The sequence below is a fragment of the Vombatus ursinus genome, unplaced genomic scaffold (assembly GCF_900497805.2).
Source record: "Vombatus ursinus unplaced genomic scaffold, bare-nosed wombat genome assembly UNPS02011916.1, whole genome shotgun sequence".
Classification (NCBI taxonomy): domain Eukaryota; kingdom Metazoa; phylum Chordata; class Mammalia; order Diprotodontia; family Vombatidae; genus Vombatus; species Vombatus ursinus.
In genome coordinates this window covers 533,988-550,671 of record NW_020951694.1, presented here as the reverse complement: position 1 = coordinate 550,671, position 16,684 = coordinate 533,988, and the positions used below count along the sequence as shown (strand labels likewise).

At 43.3% G+C, this 16,684-nt stretch overlaps 2 protein-coding genes across 2 annotated transcripts; one reads left to right on the top strand and one right to left on the bottom strand.

Annotated features, from left to right (window-relative positions):
* Positions 1-7: 7 nt before the first annotated feature.
* Positions 8-7,708, top strand: TM4SF5 (transmembrane 4 L six family member 5). Its single transcript, XM_027857158.1, has 6 exons — positions 8-105; positions 384-574; positions 2,214-2,294; positions 6,884-7,026; positions 7,289-7,473; positions 7,568-7,708. The coding sequence occupies exons 2-6, from the start codon at positions 404-406 to the stop codon at positions 7,573-7,575; spliced, it is 588 nt and encodes a 195-aa protein (XP_027712959.1). The 5' UTR covers positions 8-105; positions 384-403; the 3' UTR covers positions 7,576-7,708.
* A 746-nt stretch (positions 7,709-8,454) lies between these two features.
* VMO1 (vitelline membrane outer layer 1 homolog) lies at positions 8,455-11,506 on the bottom strand. Its single transcript, XM_027857252.1, has 4 exons — positions 11,481-11,506; positions 10,895-11,242; positions 10,600-10,715; positions 8,455-9,951 (listed from the first exon to the last, which is right to left on the bottom strand). The coding sequence occupies exons 2-4, from the start codon at positions 11,108-11,110 to the stop codon at positions 9,654-9,656; spliced, it is 630 nt and encodes a 209-aa protein (XP_027713053.1). The 5' UTR covers positions 11,111-11,242; positions 11,481-11,506; the 3' UTR covers positions 8,455-9,653.
* Between the last annotated feature and the right edge of the window lie 5,178 nt (positions 11,507-16,684).

Here is a 16,684-nt window from a genome sequence, read left to right as displayed (position 1 = left end):
CCCTGGTCTCAGGAGAACAAAGGAACTTGGGATTTCTCTGCCTGGAAAAGGTCTCCTGAAAACTTGTGGAGGGGTTCTGGAGCAATGCAAAGCAAGCGACTGCAGGTATTGGTCTTGACAACTTCTTCTTTGACCGTCAGCCTCTCCCTTCTCCCACATCCTCTCCTTCTTGCCCCACACAGAGCCACAAACGTCATCACCCCTGCTTTTGCCTCTTTCCACTTTATGTCTCTCCCTCATCGATCTTTCCTGGTTCCAGGTTTCTGCCACACCTCCCACCTGCCCTTTGTCCCTTGCAGCAGGCTCCCTTTCCTGAGATACCACAATCACTTTCTCTCACCTCAACTCTCTCTGCTTTTCTATATTTCTTGTTCTCCCTCCAGGTGCCTCTCCTCCACTCATCATGTGTACAGGGAAGTGTGCCCGATGTGTTGGGCTCAGCCTCATCCCAATGTCCCTCATCTGCATAGTGGCCAACATCCTCCTTCTGGTGCCCAATGGCGAGACCAAATGGACTGAACATCTCAGCCTGCATGTGAAGCTCTTGGCAGGCTTTATTGGTGGAGGCATTATGGTAAGACAGATGGTGGAAACAGGGATAGAGCTGGGGTTAGGGGTTTGGGGGGACCTTGGGTCCCTAAAGAGATGGCATTTGGGGTGGAATGACAACAATATTATAATGAGATTTCTGAAGGTGGAGAGCCCCATTTTCCTAACCAACTTCTCTCCTGGGATCCCCAGTCTATTTTCTAGGGGTGTATCTGTCTCTGCCAATTACTCCTTTTATTTGGAGGGGTGGTGAAAACACCTGACTACCCAGTCTGTGTTGAGACAGGAAGAGTAGCTGATGGGTTGGGGGTCATCAATGCACAATAATCAGCATTGGCTAGGGCAGAAGGGAGGGAGAAGGACAGACACAGTGATACTGAGCCAGAAAGAGACAGTAATGGTCCTGCCAAGGGTCTTTCTCTCTGTCCTACCTCTGGGCCCAGTACCCTTTCTCTTCTCATGTTGATATTTTGGTGGTTGGGACACTAGTGAGGATAGGCCTTCCTGGTTTTCCTCTTCCTCTTATCCACTCTTAATCCTATTTAAGTTATTTTGAGGTTTAATTGGACAGGAAGAGAGATTGAGATACACAGATATCGCCCCTCAACCCTGTGATCTAGTCTGTTTTAAAGCTGCTGAAATGGTATAGATAAGGCATCTCCACCCACCCTGCTCCCCATCCCTGATCCCTGGTCCCAGGTATGCTCTCATTCATATTGAGGAAGTTTCTCCCAAGGTCTAACCCTCATCTTTCCTGTTGTACTCCTTCCCAGTTGCCTTCTGTTTCTAATTGAAAGAGAGGGACAGGAATTTTGGAGGCACCAGTGAGGATTGTTAATAATAGGCAAATAATGGAAAGGCTGTGCATGTGGTGGCAATAAAGCTAGTGGTTTAAAAAGGAAATGGGAAAAGACTTTGGCATTTTAAGTTTTACAAGGTATGTTCCTAACAACATATAAGTATATATATATAATTATATATAAATATAATTATTATATATTATATATGTATTATATATAATACTATAATTACATATATATATATATATATATATAAATACTCCATATTATAGATGAGGAAACTGAAGTTAAATGATAATGCAACCTAATCAGAAGACCAGGGCTTCAACCTCAGTTCTACTGCTAACTAGATTTATAAGTGATGGGGTTAGCCACTTGATCTCTCTGTGCCCTATTGTCTTCTTCTGTAAAATAAAGGGTGGGAGACAGGGTGAACTGGATTATTTTTATAATTCCTTATAACTCTTTGACAATCTCTGAATCCATAAATGTACGTCTAGAGCAAGAGAAGTCCAGATTAGAGATGTAAGTTTGAGAATCATCAATAAATGATGTAATGGAGGTCCTGGAGAATTGACAAAGGAGAAAATAGGGAGAGAAAGACAGTGACCCCAGGACTGATCCTCAGGGTATTCCAGAATCCAAGATGAGCCCTACAAACGTGTTACCCCCATCATATCTCAGATGCTGACATCCAGTTTATCCCTTTCCCTAAGTCAGCACTTTCCCTTCCATCATTTCTAACCAAGAAAAAAAGATGGTGGGAATAGGAATAGAAATTGAGAGTTATCAATCTGTCTGGCTGTGTTTTCAGTCTTGGTGGGCAGAGGTCTGATAATCATTCCTCTCCCTTTTCCCCTATAGGTGCTATGTCCTGGAATATCTGCTATTCGAGCTGGGGGCAAAGGGTGCTGTGGAGCTGGTTGCTGTGGAAATCGTTGTCGGGTAAGGCCCACACCCACACCCACTCACTATTCACCATCAGGTGCTCTTTGCACGCATTACTCGTCTAAGCACCCCCACCCCTCACATCTGGGGCCTACTCTCTAGTCCTTCCTCCCTCCCTCCCTATCACAGTCTTTAAAAATACGTTAGCCCAGGGGTGGAGAACCTTTGGCCTCGAGGCCACATGTGGCCTTCTAGCCTGGGTACAGCCTTTTGACTAAGTTCAAGTTTTACAAAACAAATCCTTTTATTAAGGGGATTTGTTCTGTGAAGTTTGGATTCAGTGAAAGGGCAGAACTTGAGGACCTAGAGGGCCTCATGTGGCCTCAAGGCCACAGGTTCCCCACCCCTGCTTTAGTCTTTTCCATGTAAATGGTACTTTAAGGTTTTCAACCCAGTAAGATATAATTATCCCTATTTTATAGGTGAGAAAATGGAGGTGCAGAGAAGATAAAATTAGAAAAAAATTTGTAAAGCCCTTTGCAAACCTTAGTGTGCTATACAACTACTAGCCATTAATAATAATAATGATAATGATAATGATAATAATAATAATGTGAGAAATGGCCTCAGTTTCTTCACCTGTTAAATGAAAGGGATTAGGTTCATGGATTTCTCAATCACCTACTGGATTCCCTTCTCTTCACTCACTATTCTCTCCCTTTTGTTGATCCCATCATCCCTGAAGATGATGCCCAAATACACACATCTAGGCCACATTTCTCCAGTTTTATATCACCAGCTGCTTCCTGGCTATCTCTACCTGGGTGTCCCATTGGCATCTCAAGCTCAGTACTCAAACTCAGACTCAAAACAGAACTCATTATCTTTCTCCCTAAACCCTTGTCTTCTTCCTAATTTTCCTGCTTGTCAAATCTATCCTTAAAGTCATCCAGATTTGCAATCTCACAGTCAGCCCGCAGTCTTCCTTCTCTTTCAACTCCCTGTCCAATCAGTTGACAAGTCTTATAGATTCTACATCTAAAACATCAGTGCATCTCTTCTGTCAGTCCTTTTCTCTCCATTAACTCCATAGTTGAGGTCCTTATCACCTTTTACATAGCAGCCATTAGCAAACTATGACCCGAGGGCCAAGTCTGCCTGCCACCTGTTTGTATGACCAGAGAACTATGAATGGTTTACACATTTTTAAATTAGATAAAAATGTGTTTAAAAATATAAAAAGCATTCTTAGCTGGATTCCATAGTTTGCCAAGCCCTGGACAACTATTACATTAACATTCCTGCCTTAAGTATCTTTTCTCTCCTATTCATCTTCCACACAGTTGCCAAAATCATCTTTTCAAAGCACAAGTGTGACCATGTCCTTTCTATGATCAAAAATCTTTAGTGGGCTTTTCATTGCCTCTTGGATAAAACACAAACTTCTCAGCCTGATATTTAAAAGCCCTTCACAATTTGGTTGTAGCTTTTCCTTCAGACTCCTTTCTCTTTTACACAATCTATGTTCAAGTAAATAATCTGACTGATTGACTATTCTCTGGGAACTCAGCATTCCATTTCCTGTTTCTGGGCCCTTTGTATGAGCTGTTTTTCTCCCTTGGCCTTCTCCTCCCAATAGCTGGAATGCACGAAATCAATCAATCAACAAGCATTTATTTATTTATTTATTTTGTAGCAAGCATTTTTTTTTTCACTTAATAGTATTTTGGTTTGTTTCCAATTACATGTAAAGATAGTTTTCAACATTTACTTTTATAAGATTTTGAGTTCCACACTTTTTCTCCCTCCCTCTCTCCCCTCCACCCTGCCCCCTCCCCAAGATGGCAAGCAATCTGATATAGGCTATACATGTACAATCAAATTAAACATTTCCACATTAGTCATTCAACAAGTATTTATTAAGAACCGTCTGCTTCTTGGAATCCTGAACTCCCTTCAAGGCTCAGCCCACATGCCAGCTCTTACACAAGCCTTAGCTGATTTCCCTCCTTGGTTTTGAATGCTCTCCTCCTATTTCCAAATAACTTTATAGATATTTGGCATTTACATAACTGTATAATACAATATTCCTTTCAGCAGAATATAAGCTCCTTGAGGACTCAATTTTGCTTTCTTCTGTCTTTGTGTTTCCAGTGCCTAGCACAGTGCTTTGCATGAAGTGGGCATTTAATCAATGCTTGCTGAACGGAATTGATTGTTGATAAATTGATTGCGTTCATTCCAGCTACTGGGATAGGGATGAGGAGTAGAGAGGAGGATTGGAAACAGCTTGTGCCAAGGCCCAGGAGTAGTAAATGGAATGGATTGGCTGAAATATAGATTGGATGAAAGTTGGTAATGTGAAATAAACCTGGAAGAGAAAACTGGAGCCAAAAGGAAAGGACTTTTAAATGCCAGGCTGAGAGGTTTGTGTTTTATCCAAGAGGCAATAAAAAGCCACCGAAAACTTTTAATTATAGAAATAACATGGTCAGACCTGTGCCTTAGGACGATGATTTTGGCAACTCTATGGAAAATGAATAGGAGAGAAAAGATACTTAAGGCAAGAAGGTTAATGTAATAGTTGTCCAGGGCTTGGCAAACTATGGAATCCAGCATGTGGCCTCATTTTATACAGCCTGAGAGCTAAGAATGCTTAGGAAGATGATTTTGGTGCTGTGTAGGGAAAGCATTGGAGAAGGAAGACATTTAAGGCAAGGACTCCAATTAGAAGGCTGGCATGATGATCCAGATAAAAGTAATGAGTCTGATCTAGGGTAGTGCCCTTGTCCATGGAGACAAGGGGACTGATGGAAGAGATGTTTTGGAGGTGAAATCTATAATTCTTGGCAGTCAACTGAGTATACAGGGTTTGCAACTAAGAAATTGTTGGTGACCTTGAAGAGAGCAGTTTCAAAGTTCCACACCCGTAGACCTCCCAGCTCTGCAAAGGAGTGGGGGAGGTATCTTTTCATATCTTTTCTTTGGGGCCATGCTTGTTCTTTAAAATTTCACAAAATACATCAATTATTTGGTGTCCATTTATATAGCTGTAGTCACTATATATTTTCTTGACTCTGTTGAGAGAGCACATTTAATCAAAGGGTTCAAGAGCCAGGTTGAAGAAGTTGAGAAATGAGTAGGAGGTAAGGAAATATAGCTTCCCCTCCCCCAAATAAAGAAGTTTGGCTGTAAAAGAGAGGTAACACTTGGGACTATTGTTTGAGGCAATGACAGGGTCCAGTGAAAGGTTTGTTTTTAAGGATGGGGGAAGATGGACCTGGATATGTTTATAGGTCAAAGGGAAGTGGCCAGTCAGTGATAAATAGAGATTGAAAATGAGAACAAGACATAATGAGAAAGACACGAGCTCCTAGAAGGGACATTGGGGAATGAGGTAAACGACACAATTACAGGACTTGTCTTTGACAAGAAGAATGACTGCTTTATCAGAGCCTGGTTCAAAGGAGGAGAGACTGTGCATGGTAGTGGTTATATAGAGGTATTTTAATAAAGAAGGGGGATCTCATGACCTATTTTCTCAGTAAAGTAGGAGTGGCTGGCCTCTGCTAGGGAATACAGAGGGTGGGAGGGAGATATAATAATAGCTAGCATGTAAGAAGAAAAGAGAAGATCTGGAATAGCTCTTCTAGGGAGGGAGTGTGATGGAGTCACTCAAAGAATAGATGGACTGCCATGCAGCAGCAAGGGCCCAGTTGAAATCAAACAATATATTTGTAGTAGATCCAGGTTGGCACAGTTGTATCATCAGCATTTAGAAGCTAGATCAGTAAGTACATGGTGATTAAGCACCACTTCCTTTGCTTCACCCAGAGATGGCTTGGGGATGCTGTTAGAAGACATCCTGTGTGGGGAATGTGCTCTTGGTACCTGGTTAGGCCTAGTGAATGATGAGCTTTAAGATCCCTTCCTACAATCTGACTTGTCCAAGGTCACATAGCTAGTCAGACAGGTTGAAATCCAAAATGTCCTGATCCCTTCCTTGTCAATGCTAGGTCAAGGATAGCACAACTGCCTCTTTTGAATAAGTGATCTTTTAAGTAATTGGAAAGTACACTGTTCTTGGGAAACAGGACAAATGTTTTAGTCCCTTTAACTCCCCATAAATGGCCTTGGACAAGACATTTTTTCTCTTTGGGCCTCAGTTTCCTCTTCTGTAAAATGAAAGAATTGCACTAGATAGTCTTCAAGGTCCCTTCTAGCTCCAAGAGTCAACATATCTCCCTTCCTCCAGAGGACGAGAGTATTACACCTCCCTGGAAACCCACAGGGATTAATTCTTAATTTTGTGCCCTACAGGCTAGGGAGGTGTATTTTTAAATAGACAATAAGTCAGTGGAGGCTGTGGAGGTAGGGTTTAGTCTGGGAGCAGTAATGCTGGGGCTACCCTGGGGAGGGTGGGGCAAGGGATCACTGAGCCTCTCCACTTCCAAACCGTGGAAAGAGTATTGGATTTGAAAGCAAAGGATATGAGTCTGAATGTGGGCTCTGTCACTTAATACCTGGATATAATCTTGGGTCACTTTACTACTCTGCCCTCGTATCCTAATTCGCAAAATGAAAGGACTGGACTAAAATTTAGTCATTTAGTCACTAGTTTCAGATCCCTGTGCCCTGCTTTCCAGATGCTGAGCTCCGTCTTCTCTTCGGCTATCGGGGCTATCGGAGCCCTTTACTGCCTCTCGGTGTCCGCAACAGGGCTTGAGACTGGGCCCAAATGCCTGACAGAGCTACCTAACAAGTGGAGCTACCCCTTCGAAAACAGCAAGTAAGGCCAGATCTGACCTTCCCCGCCCAACACCTCAGAAAACCTCCCGGTTCCAATAGAAAAATCCCAGGCTTTGTCTTCCCAAACACAGGCAAGACCCAGAGCGCACTCCTCCACCCAGTGGGATAAACCCACTCCCAAGCTAAAAGGAAGCCCCGCCCCGTCCCACTGGGTGTGTGCGGGATACCTTTATCCTTCCTCGCGTGAGGAGTTTCGCGATGACCCCTTGCTTAGTCTTCTACCTTGGACCTTGCCTCCGTAGTGGGAATTACCTGAGCAACAGTTCGTTGTGGGACCAGTGCCTGGAGCCTCCGAAAGTGATTTTGTGGAACTTGACTCTGTTCGCGCTGCTGGCGGTGGTGTCAGCTCTGGAGCTAGTGTTGTGCGGCATACAGCTAGTGAATGGTGTCCTAGGAGTTTTCTGCGGGGACTGCCGGAAAAAAGGAGGTAAGGGCTCTGAGGTCTGCGGCGGAGGTGCTGGGGCTGGGGGCTTGGGCTTGCGAACGGCTGGGAATGGTCTCTTTTCTTATTCCTCCTCCAGATTCTTGAGCACTGAAGCTGCGAGGTTCAAGAGTCTGCCAGAAAGCTGTTTCCAACGAGCTGGGGTGGGTTGTCCCCACTTCTCTTCTCCACTCACCCTCCATCAGCTGAAATAAAGTACCCTGATTCGCAATGCCTCCGACGCTGTCTCTGTCTCATCTGAGAACCCTCGTTCTCCTCTCTCCTATCCAGCTGGACCAGGAGAAACCTTTGGGTGTCCTTTGGCCTTGCTCAATCAGGTTTCCACTGAGGGCTGCACAAGGCTAAGGGACAATAGTCGACTCCCAGCTAGGAAAAGTCTTGACTCAGCTAGAGTCAGTGTAGTGTAGTAATAACTAAAATAAGTCATTTAAAGTTAAAATGTACATTATCTCATTTGAGCTTCCCAAGAACACTGTGACTTGAGATGTATTTCCTGAGAGTGAGAAAAGATGTTGAAAACAATCTGTAATACTAGGTTTTATAGAGTTCCCTGAAGCTGAGTCAGAGGGAGGGATTAGAATCCATATCTTGATTCCAAATCTAGCATACTTTTTATTATGTCCATAGGATCATAGTATCTCAAGGGCCATCTATCTGGTCCAACTCTTCTATTAGGGTGGAAAAAAAAAACTGAAGACTGGGGAAGTTTTGACATGCCCAATATTATATAACAATAAATGGCATGATCAAGATTTGAACTCAAACCAAGACTCTAAAAGTGCTGTTCTCCATGGATACCACAGCGTCTTTCCCAGAGGAGAGAGTGTTGGAACAGAAGTCAGGCAAAATGGGTTTGCCGTATTATTTTTAGGCAAATTACTAAGCAATCTTTTATTAAGCACTTAGTATGTGCTAGACACAATGTTATATGCCAGGAATACAAAGAAAAGCAAACGTGTTCCCTGCCCTCAAGGAGCTTACATTTTAATGGGTGAAAACAACTTGTACATAACTTAAAAGATATATAAAGATTAAATAGAATGTAATTTGAGAAGGGAAGACACCAGCAGCTAGGAGAATCAGGAAAGGCCTCCAGCAAAAGATAGACCTTGTAGTGGTCTTGAAGGAAGCCAGGGAAACTAAGAGGTAAAGGTGAGAGGGCAGAGCATTCCAGGCATGGGGTTGGTGCAAAGGCATGGAGATGGGAGTTTGAATGTCTAGTTCTAGAAACATCTTAGAGTGTACAGAGGAGAATAAAGTGTAAGACACCTAGAAAGGTCAGAAGGTGTCAGGTTACTAAGAGCTTCAAATGCCAGAGGACTTTATATTTGATTCTGGAGATAATAAGAAGCTCCGGAGCTCATTAAGCAGAGTGATGACATGGTCAGAGCTACACTAGAAAAAAATCACTTCACCATTTGAGTAGTCAATGGTTTGGAGTAAGGACAGAGTTGCAGCAGGGAGACTAGTTAAAAGGTTATTGCAATGGTGGAAGGAAAGGCAATGAGGGATTGAGCTAAGGTTATACCTGTGTGAGTGGAAAGAAGGGGACATAGAAGAGAGATTTGTGAAGGTACAAAGTACAAGATTTGGCAACAGATTAGATATGTAGAGTGAGAGTGAGGAGTCGGAAGTTTCAAGCCCAATTGGTGGCTTCAATTTTGTCATCTACAAAATGGGAATAACCATTGCACTGCTTCACAGGGTTGTTGTGAGGGAAATACTTATTCTTAGAAAGCAGAAACCAGTGAGAAGAGGAGAGATCCCCATCCCCCAAGATCACTGAGCTAGCACTAACCAATGTTCAGGACACAGTGAGGGTGGGAGTGAAGGGTACCAAGAGCAAGACCTGGTCCCTGCCCTCCTTGGCAGTTTACAGTTTAGTGGGGGAAATACATAGGAAGAAGACAGGGGTTCAGCTGACACCTAGGTTCCTCAGTAACACAGAAGATGGAGGATTGGAATGGGAGATTTAATATGGATGAATAAAAGAGAAGGTTGGGGAAGGTGGGGTATATGTGGGGAGCACAAATCTGGGCAACATTAGATTCCCTTAAGGAGTAAACTATCTTTTGAGCAGTTTTTGTGGAGGACTTGGTGAGAGGTTTGGGGGAAGAGAGAGAAGTTCGAGGGGAGAGAAACCGATAAGCAATTTGTGATGGATCTCAGCTGCTGCAACAGAAAAGACGAAGGTCATTGAGTGCTGTATCATCCCAGATCCCACGGGGAGCCTCCTGCTTGGTTTGGAGGCCACACACACCCTTGGCGCAACTGTCACTCCAGGACCCGAATTCCCCCCACTCCAGGCCATGCCCCTCTAGCTCTTCACCGCCGGAGCAGCGAAAGCGCACGTTGTTAGCTGCAGTGTTGTCTCCTGGAGTGCTGGAATCTTCCACTCGTAGTGAGAAGGCGGTGAGGAAGCCGCCATCGAGACACCACAGTGGCTCAGACCATGCTCCCCACCTTTGGGAAGAGCAGAGGGGGTGGACCACTGGGGTATGGAACTCTCCGTTTTACACTACCCTCCCCCACCGTCTCCCCGGGACCAGACTTCCAGTTCCCAAGTTCTCCAAATCCTAAAATCTTCAGGAAATAGACTAAATTCTAGGTTGAATAAGGGAAGGTTCTTTTAGCTCCCCCACACAAGGGAAAAACAAGATCTGGAATGTATGGCCTGTTCACCTTCCCTTACTCTGGTTAAAGAGCTTTTGGCCTCCATCTACCTTCGGTACACCTTGAGAACTCCCAATCAGTGCGAAGAAAGGGAAAACTCAGCACTGGGGTGTCTGTACTTTTCCGTAACACACACACACACACACACACACACACACACACACACACACACGATCCCATCACTCTATCCTCGAGCTTTTCTCTCCTAGCCCCCTTACCCAGTGGATTTCTAGTTACAGAGGAGATTAAGTTCTTGTCCCTAGAAGATTCGGATTAGGGGCCTGCCTTTGGGCACAGGTCAAACTGGAAGCGGCTAAGAAAATTTCAGGGCATCTTGTCTCAGGTATCCTCAAGGCCTTATCCTATCCCTCCTTGGTTTCCTAGAAGAGGGGGGAATGGGTTCTGTCTCTAGGGTCACCGGAGAAGAGGCTTTAATACCTTCCCGACTGAGACTCCACCACGGGAGTGTTGCTCTCAGCGTTGCCTAGGGCGCAGTGAAGCCGGACTCCGTTCAGGGCTGTGTCATCTCCAGGGATGCCTTGGGGGTGCTCGACCTTAGGGAGTGTGGAGAATGAAGAATCGGAATCCTGGTTTCCCAACCCAGGCAATAGGAGGAAACCGGGGGCATGACGTCTCCAAGCCCCTCCCACCACCAGTCAGGGACCCAGGCATCTAGCTCCTGTCCCCACTACCAACTTGGATTCCCCAGGGACCCAGACGTAGAGCCCCCAACCTTGAGGGAGAAGCCACTGGCGAAGAATCCATCCGGACACATCTCGGGCCACGTCCAATCTCCCCAGGGTCCTCCGTTGGGCACCTCGATAACAGCTGTGTAGAGGCGTGCCTCGCGCTCCCTGGAGTCGAAGCCGACAGCAGAACCTGGCCTGAGACATGATCCCACGAGGAGCAGAAGCAGCACAAGACGTGGTGCCATGGTTCCTGAAACCATCTCGCCTTTCTGTCAGGTCTTCTACCGCATTCACAATTCTTATAGATACCACTCCCACGGGCTCCAATTGCGGAAGGGGCAGTGGCAGAGGCAGAGATTAAGGAACACCCGACCCTAATCCGAGGCCCGTCTCTGAGGGGTAGAGAAGGGGGAGGAAGACCAAGCCATGGTGCTTTTGAGCTGAAGACTTTGGGGAACAGAGTTTAGAGTAGAAGGGGACAGCAGTAGAGGGGGAAGATCTTTTTTCACTTGATTCTTTAATTATCAATTTACTGAGGGTTTATTAAAGATTTGCTAATAAACGAGACATTATGCTAGGTTCTGGGGTTACAGACAAAAATGAAATAGTTTTTGCACTTAAGGAACTTACATGGTATTTGGAAGGGGGGAGTGAGGAAGGGAAGCAATTCTTATTCTGATAAGTATCCACAAAATATAAACAAGAAAATATGAGATATTTGAGAGAAGTGTTACTAGCAGCTGGATTCCCCTATCAAGAAAAGCAAGGAGAGTTAGAAATGGAATGTTGCGCATGTGGAACAGCAAGAAGGCCAATTTGGCTGAAAGTGCTGGAAGAGGGGTAATATATTGTAGTAGAGGTTGAATTGGCCATCCAAAGGAAGCCTGAGCCAAGAAGTCCCCTGAAAACTTCCAGGGATTTGGTAGTGACCTAGAACTGAAATGGCTTGTGCTTTACTATGACCCAGAAAATCCTGAGTGGTCCCTTGGCCCTTCCTTAGCCATGTGACAGTGACAGTGGGCCAAAATGCTATTTCACTTAAAAAGAAAGACCTTAAAAAGAGGAGCCCTTCTACTTTCCATCTTCCAGCTGGACATTATAGAACTTGATACTTCTGTGGAAGGGGGGTGGGGAATATCAATCACTCCCACTTGGCAACTAGAGTAGGGGGAATTCCACTAGGCAACTTGCCCTTAGGCCCCTAATGCCTTTTCTGCTTTTTTTCCGAGTAGATAACCAAGCATGTCCAGGCTTCTAATTCTGTTCTAATCTGTATACTTCTCCAATTTCTGTTTGCTATCAGCTTGGATAAATGGGTTTATACACCATTTGATATTTGTGACAGCTTTGCATAACTCGAGTGTGGCAGGAAGGAAGTCAAGCCTTCCAATATAGTTTGAGCTACTCTTTCTATGTCAAGGTAAGGCAACAAAGAAAAGAGCCTTAAATCTAAAATAATAATAATAATAACTTCCTCTAGGCTCGCAATTTTTAGGAGGCAGATAGATATGGCTCTGGCTTGTTAGTCTCTCTGAGGACAGCAGACTAGGCCAGCAGCCTGCTCCCCTCTAGCACAAATCAAAGTCTCCCTTGTAGGGGCATGGGGACCCATGCTTTCTTTTGAGCCATTTTTAGAAAAATCCATGTACATGTATACATAGCCTAAATAGGCAAAACACAAACACACACATACACACACACACATACATATACATCCTTCACATTTGGAAGGAAGTAAAGGGATGTTAGTGAAAGGGTGATGACCTGGGAACAGCCCTGAAGGATGTAAGAGCTGGAGGTCCTAGTGAGAACAAAAAGGTTTCTAAGGAATAAAACAGAGAGAGAGGTAGAATGTAAGGAAATTATGTTTCAATATTTTAGGCCAAGAACAAGCTGGCCACAAAAGCAAGATTAGGATTTGGAGAGATTGAATCAAGGTGACAAGTTTAAAAAATGAACAAACAAACAAAAAAACAACCCATGCTCTTTTACTGAATTCTCACGCTCAGCAAAGATTGATGTGTACAACTCTCCCTTTCATTCCCCAGCAAGGTTGATAGCCACTGTAGCTCATGTTCGTGTGTGTGTGTGTGTGTGTGTGTGTGTGTGTTGAAGGGGGGGCGGTTAGAGCGGAGGTGTCAGATTCCCAGAATGCACAGCAATTCATACTTTGGGGAAAACTTCTGAGGCTGCACTTGTGTGGACTGTGACTGGTTCCTGGAGACTTCTGGAAAGGAGAAAGAAGATAAGAGAGAGAAAGGCTTGGAATTTGAATGGTAGATAGACTTTCCATTTCCAAAGCTCATGACTTTGCCCCCTACAGGTTTCCCAATCCTACATCCAGAGGGACTGTGAGAACCAGTTGTAAAAACTCCAGTTGGCTGAGACAACCCCTCTTCACAGAAGTTATCCCTTCCTCCTCCTCCCACCTCCTGCCCAAGGTTTTATTATCTGCTTTCTCAAGATACCTAAGCAGGACGCTCTCTTACTCTATGTAGTCAGAAAACTTGATCTCATACATTTCAGTGTCTGCTTATCAGATTACTTTCTTCCCTTGTCTTTCCATGACTATTCATATTTGTTCTGTCTATATAGGTATATAACATTGATTTAAGTACAATAAATGCCAAACGTCTTATTTAGCTTATGAGCAAAATGGCTGAAGTAGAGAAGTCAGGTGGTTCTGGATATAATAGATTCAATCAGTGCTCAGCTTGGGAACCCTGGAGGGAAAGTTGTTGGGAACACAATGAGCCATCTCCACAGTAAAACCAGCCCTGGGTGAAGCAGGAGAAATACAGCATGTGCCCAAGTCTTAATGCAATTTTAAGTACCCCCTACATATCCCTGATGAAAGAACAGAATTGTATAAATAAAGACCAGAGACAAGTACTTAGTATTCTACCCATAAAACCCTGGATACAAGTTGAGCCTAATATTTAAAGTACAGAAGGAAAAGGAGGGGAGGGATCAAAGTGCTTGGCCAAATCCAACTGGATTCTTTGCTTCCCTTCCCCTCTATCCATGGCCACTTGAACTGTGGTCTTCAATCTAGAGATAGATTCCCTACTGCCCTGACTATGCCTCTGCCTCCTGTGGGAAACTGCAACTTCTAAGCTCCTTAAATTTTGTGAAGAAGACGACATGGAACCCCAGTATAAATCACTGATACCAAACCTAATCATCCTTATCCTTCATTGTAAATGAACCACCAGGACCAGCCAAGATGGCAGTACAGACCAGCTCCTTCTCACAACTAATTCACAAAGATCTACAAAATTCACTAGACCAAATCTTCATTAAAAAATCCAAGAAAAAACAATCACAAGAGTAATTTTTTTCTAGCTCATTTTTACGTAGAGAAATAAACAAAGGTCTGCAAACACTGAGAGTGAAGTATCTAGCCAGGAGCCTGTTTCCAGCACAGGGTCTGAAGAAGAATCTGTGGCTATGCAAGAAGGCAAGAAGTATTAAATCCAGCACAGAGTGGTCTGATGCAGGGAATTGGAAGAGGTACCAACTGGCATCAATGCTGCTCATATCTGAGAGGTGGGTACCATATGCACATTGGAATTAGGAAGGAACCTGAGACCTGAATCCAGGGCAAGGAATTGTTGTGGACCAGAGGCTGGGTATTAGGAAAGGATCAGAAACAGAAGCAAGAAACTGTTGTGCTGTTCTGACCCAGGCTGCAGGGCCAGTTGGAAGTCTGCAGCAAAATAACCAGGATAGGTAGCTCAATCCAAAGAGGATCCTAAAGTTGTGTCCCCCTGAAACTGCACAGATTTTTCAGCTGAAAGTAGCCATGTCTGCAGCCAAGGCAAACTGACGGTTGTGTTATTCAGATTCAAACCCAGGTTAGGAAGTTGTAGAGCTCACATTAGGAGGCAGTAATCAGTCTTCACCTTAGATCACATTATTTAGGTCACACTGAAAGCTGCGCAGCCTGAGTTGTTCTTAAAATCCTAGAATAACACAATACTCAATATCCCAAGAAAGCAGTAGAAGGACCCAAGGGAACACAAAACAGGACCAAGCATGACCCAGACATTCCTTCCAGCGGTATACAGAGCCTGGCTCTAACACAAAGTCTGAAGGTTAGGAGTAAGTAAAGCTGGAAGAATCAGCAAACAAACAAGCAAAAAAGAATATCACCATAAAAAGCTATTATGGTAATAATCTACATGAACTCAGAAGAAAGGAATTACTCCAAAACAATCTAAAAACAAAGCCTCAAAGAAAAACATAATTTGGGCACAGGTTCAAATAGAAGTCCTGGAAGAAATAAAGCAAGTGGTTTGGGGTTTTTTTGAGTTTAAAATGATTTTATAAATGAAATTAGAGCACTACTAGAAAAAAATTAAAAAGAAATTATTGCTATGCAAGATAGAATTAGAGAATTAACAGCTAGGCAAAAAAACAAAACAAAACAAAACAAAACACGACCAACAGCTAGGCACAAGAAATACAAACTTTACCCAAGCAACAGACTCCCTGAAAATTAAGATGAACCAAATAGAAGCCAATAAATGTATGAAACAACAAGGAATATTAAAACAAAGTCAAAAGACTGGAAAAAATAAGAAAGTATAAGATAAAGCAAACAAGAACAACTGATCTGGAATACAGATCAAAGGAAGATTATTTAAGAATCACTGAACTACCTGAAAGCTGTGACCAAAAAAAGGGCCTAGATATCATACTGCAGAAAATCTTAAAAGAAAACTGCTCTGGTCTCTTAGAAACAGAGAGAAAAGCAAAAATAGAATTCATCAGTTTATTTCCTAAAAGAAACTCCAAAATGAAAATTCCTGGGAACATTATAGTCAAAATCCAGAGTGTCCAAGTCAAAGGGAAAAAAAAAAATACTGCATTCAGCCAGAAAGAAAGAATTCAAGAAGCAAGGAACCATAGTCAGGATCACACAAGATTTAGCAGCCACCACAATAAAGAAATGGAAAACTTGGAATATGATATTCTATAAGGCAATAACAAAAAACTTACAACTAAGCATAATTGACACAGCAAAACTGAGCATAATCCTATGGAGTGAAATAGACCTTTAATGAAATAGAGGACTTCTAGTCATTCCTGATGAAAAGATTAGAACTCAGTAGAAACTTTGGAATCCAAACACAAGCATCAAGAGAAATGTAAGAAGGTAAATATGAGTAAGCAACCATGAGAGACTAAACAAGGATGAAGTGATTATAATCTAATAGAGGGAGATGATACAAGTACCCCCCTCAGAACACTAATATCATCAGGGGTCACATAGGGAATTTAATAAGACAGAGAGTCTGGGAGGATTTTTTTTTAATGTTTTGATGATCTTAAGAGAATAGAAAGAGAGATAAAGAAGAATACACTGGGGGATGGGAGTGGGAGAAGAGTGGAGAAAATTTTCTCATAATTGCATTATCTGGGAGAAGACTATACATACAAGGAAGAAAAGGTAGGGGAAACAGGCATCATGTGAATCTTACTGTCATCTGAAATGGTCAAGGAGGGAAGAATATACACAGACACACATGTACAGATTAGGGTGAAGAAATGTATTTCATTTAATAGGGGAAAAGGAGGAAAAGGGGAGAGATGAGAAGGTAATAAGAAGGAGGGTAGATTAATAAAGAGATTAGTCCTAAGCAAAACAAACTATGGGGGGCAAAGAGGGATTAATGAGGAAAGAAAGAATAAGAACTTGTGATTGGGTTCTGCATGAGGGAAAGAGAAGAGGGGCAAGGGAGCAAAAATAGATGGTACCAACATTAGAGTACTAGTGCTGAGCCTACTCCACCTCCCTCATTCCCCCTTCTTCTTTATAAAGAGGGAAC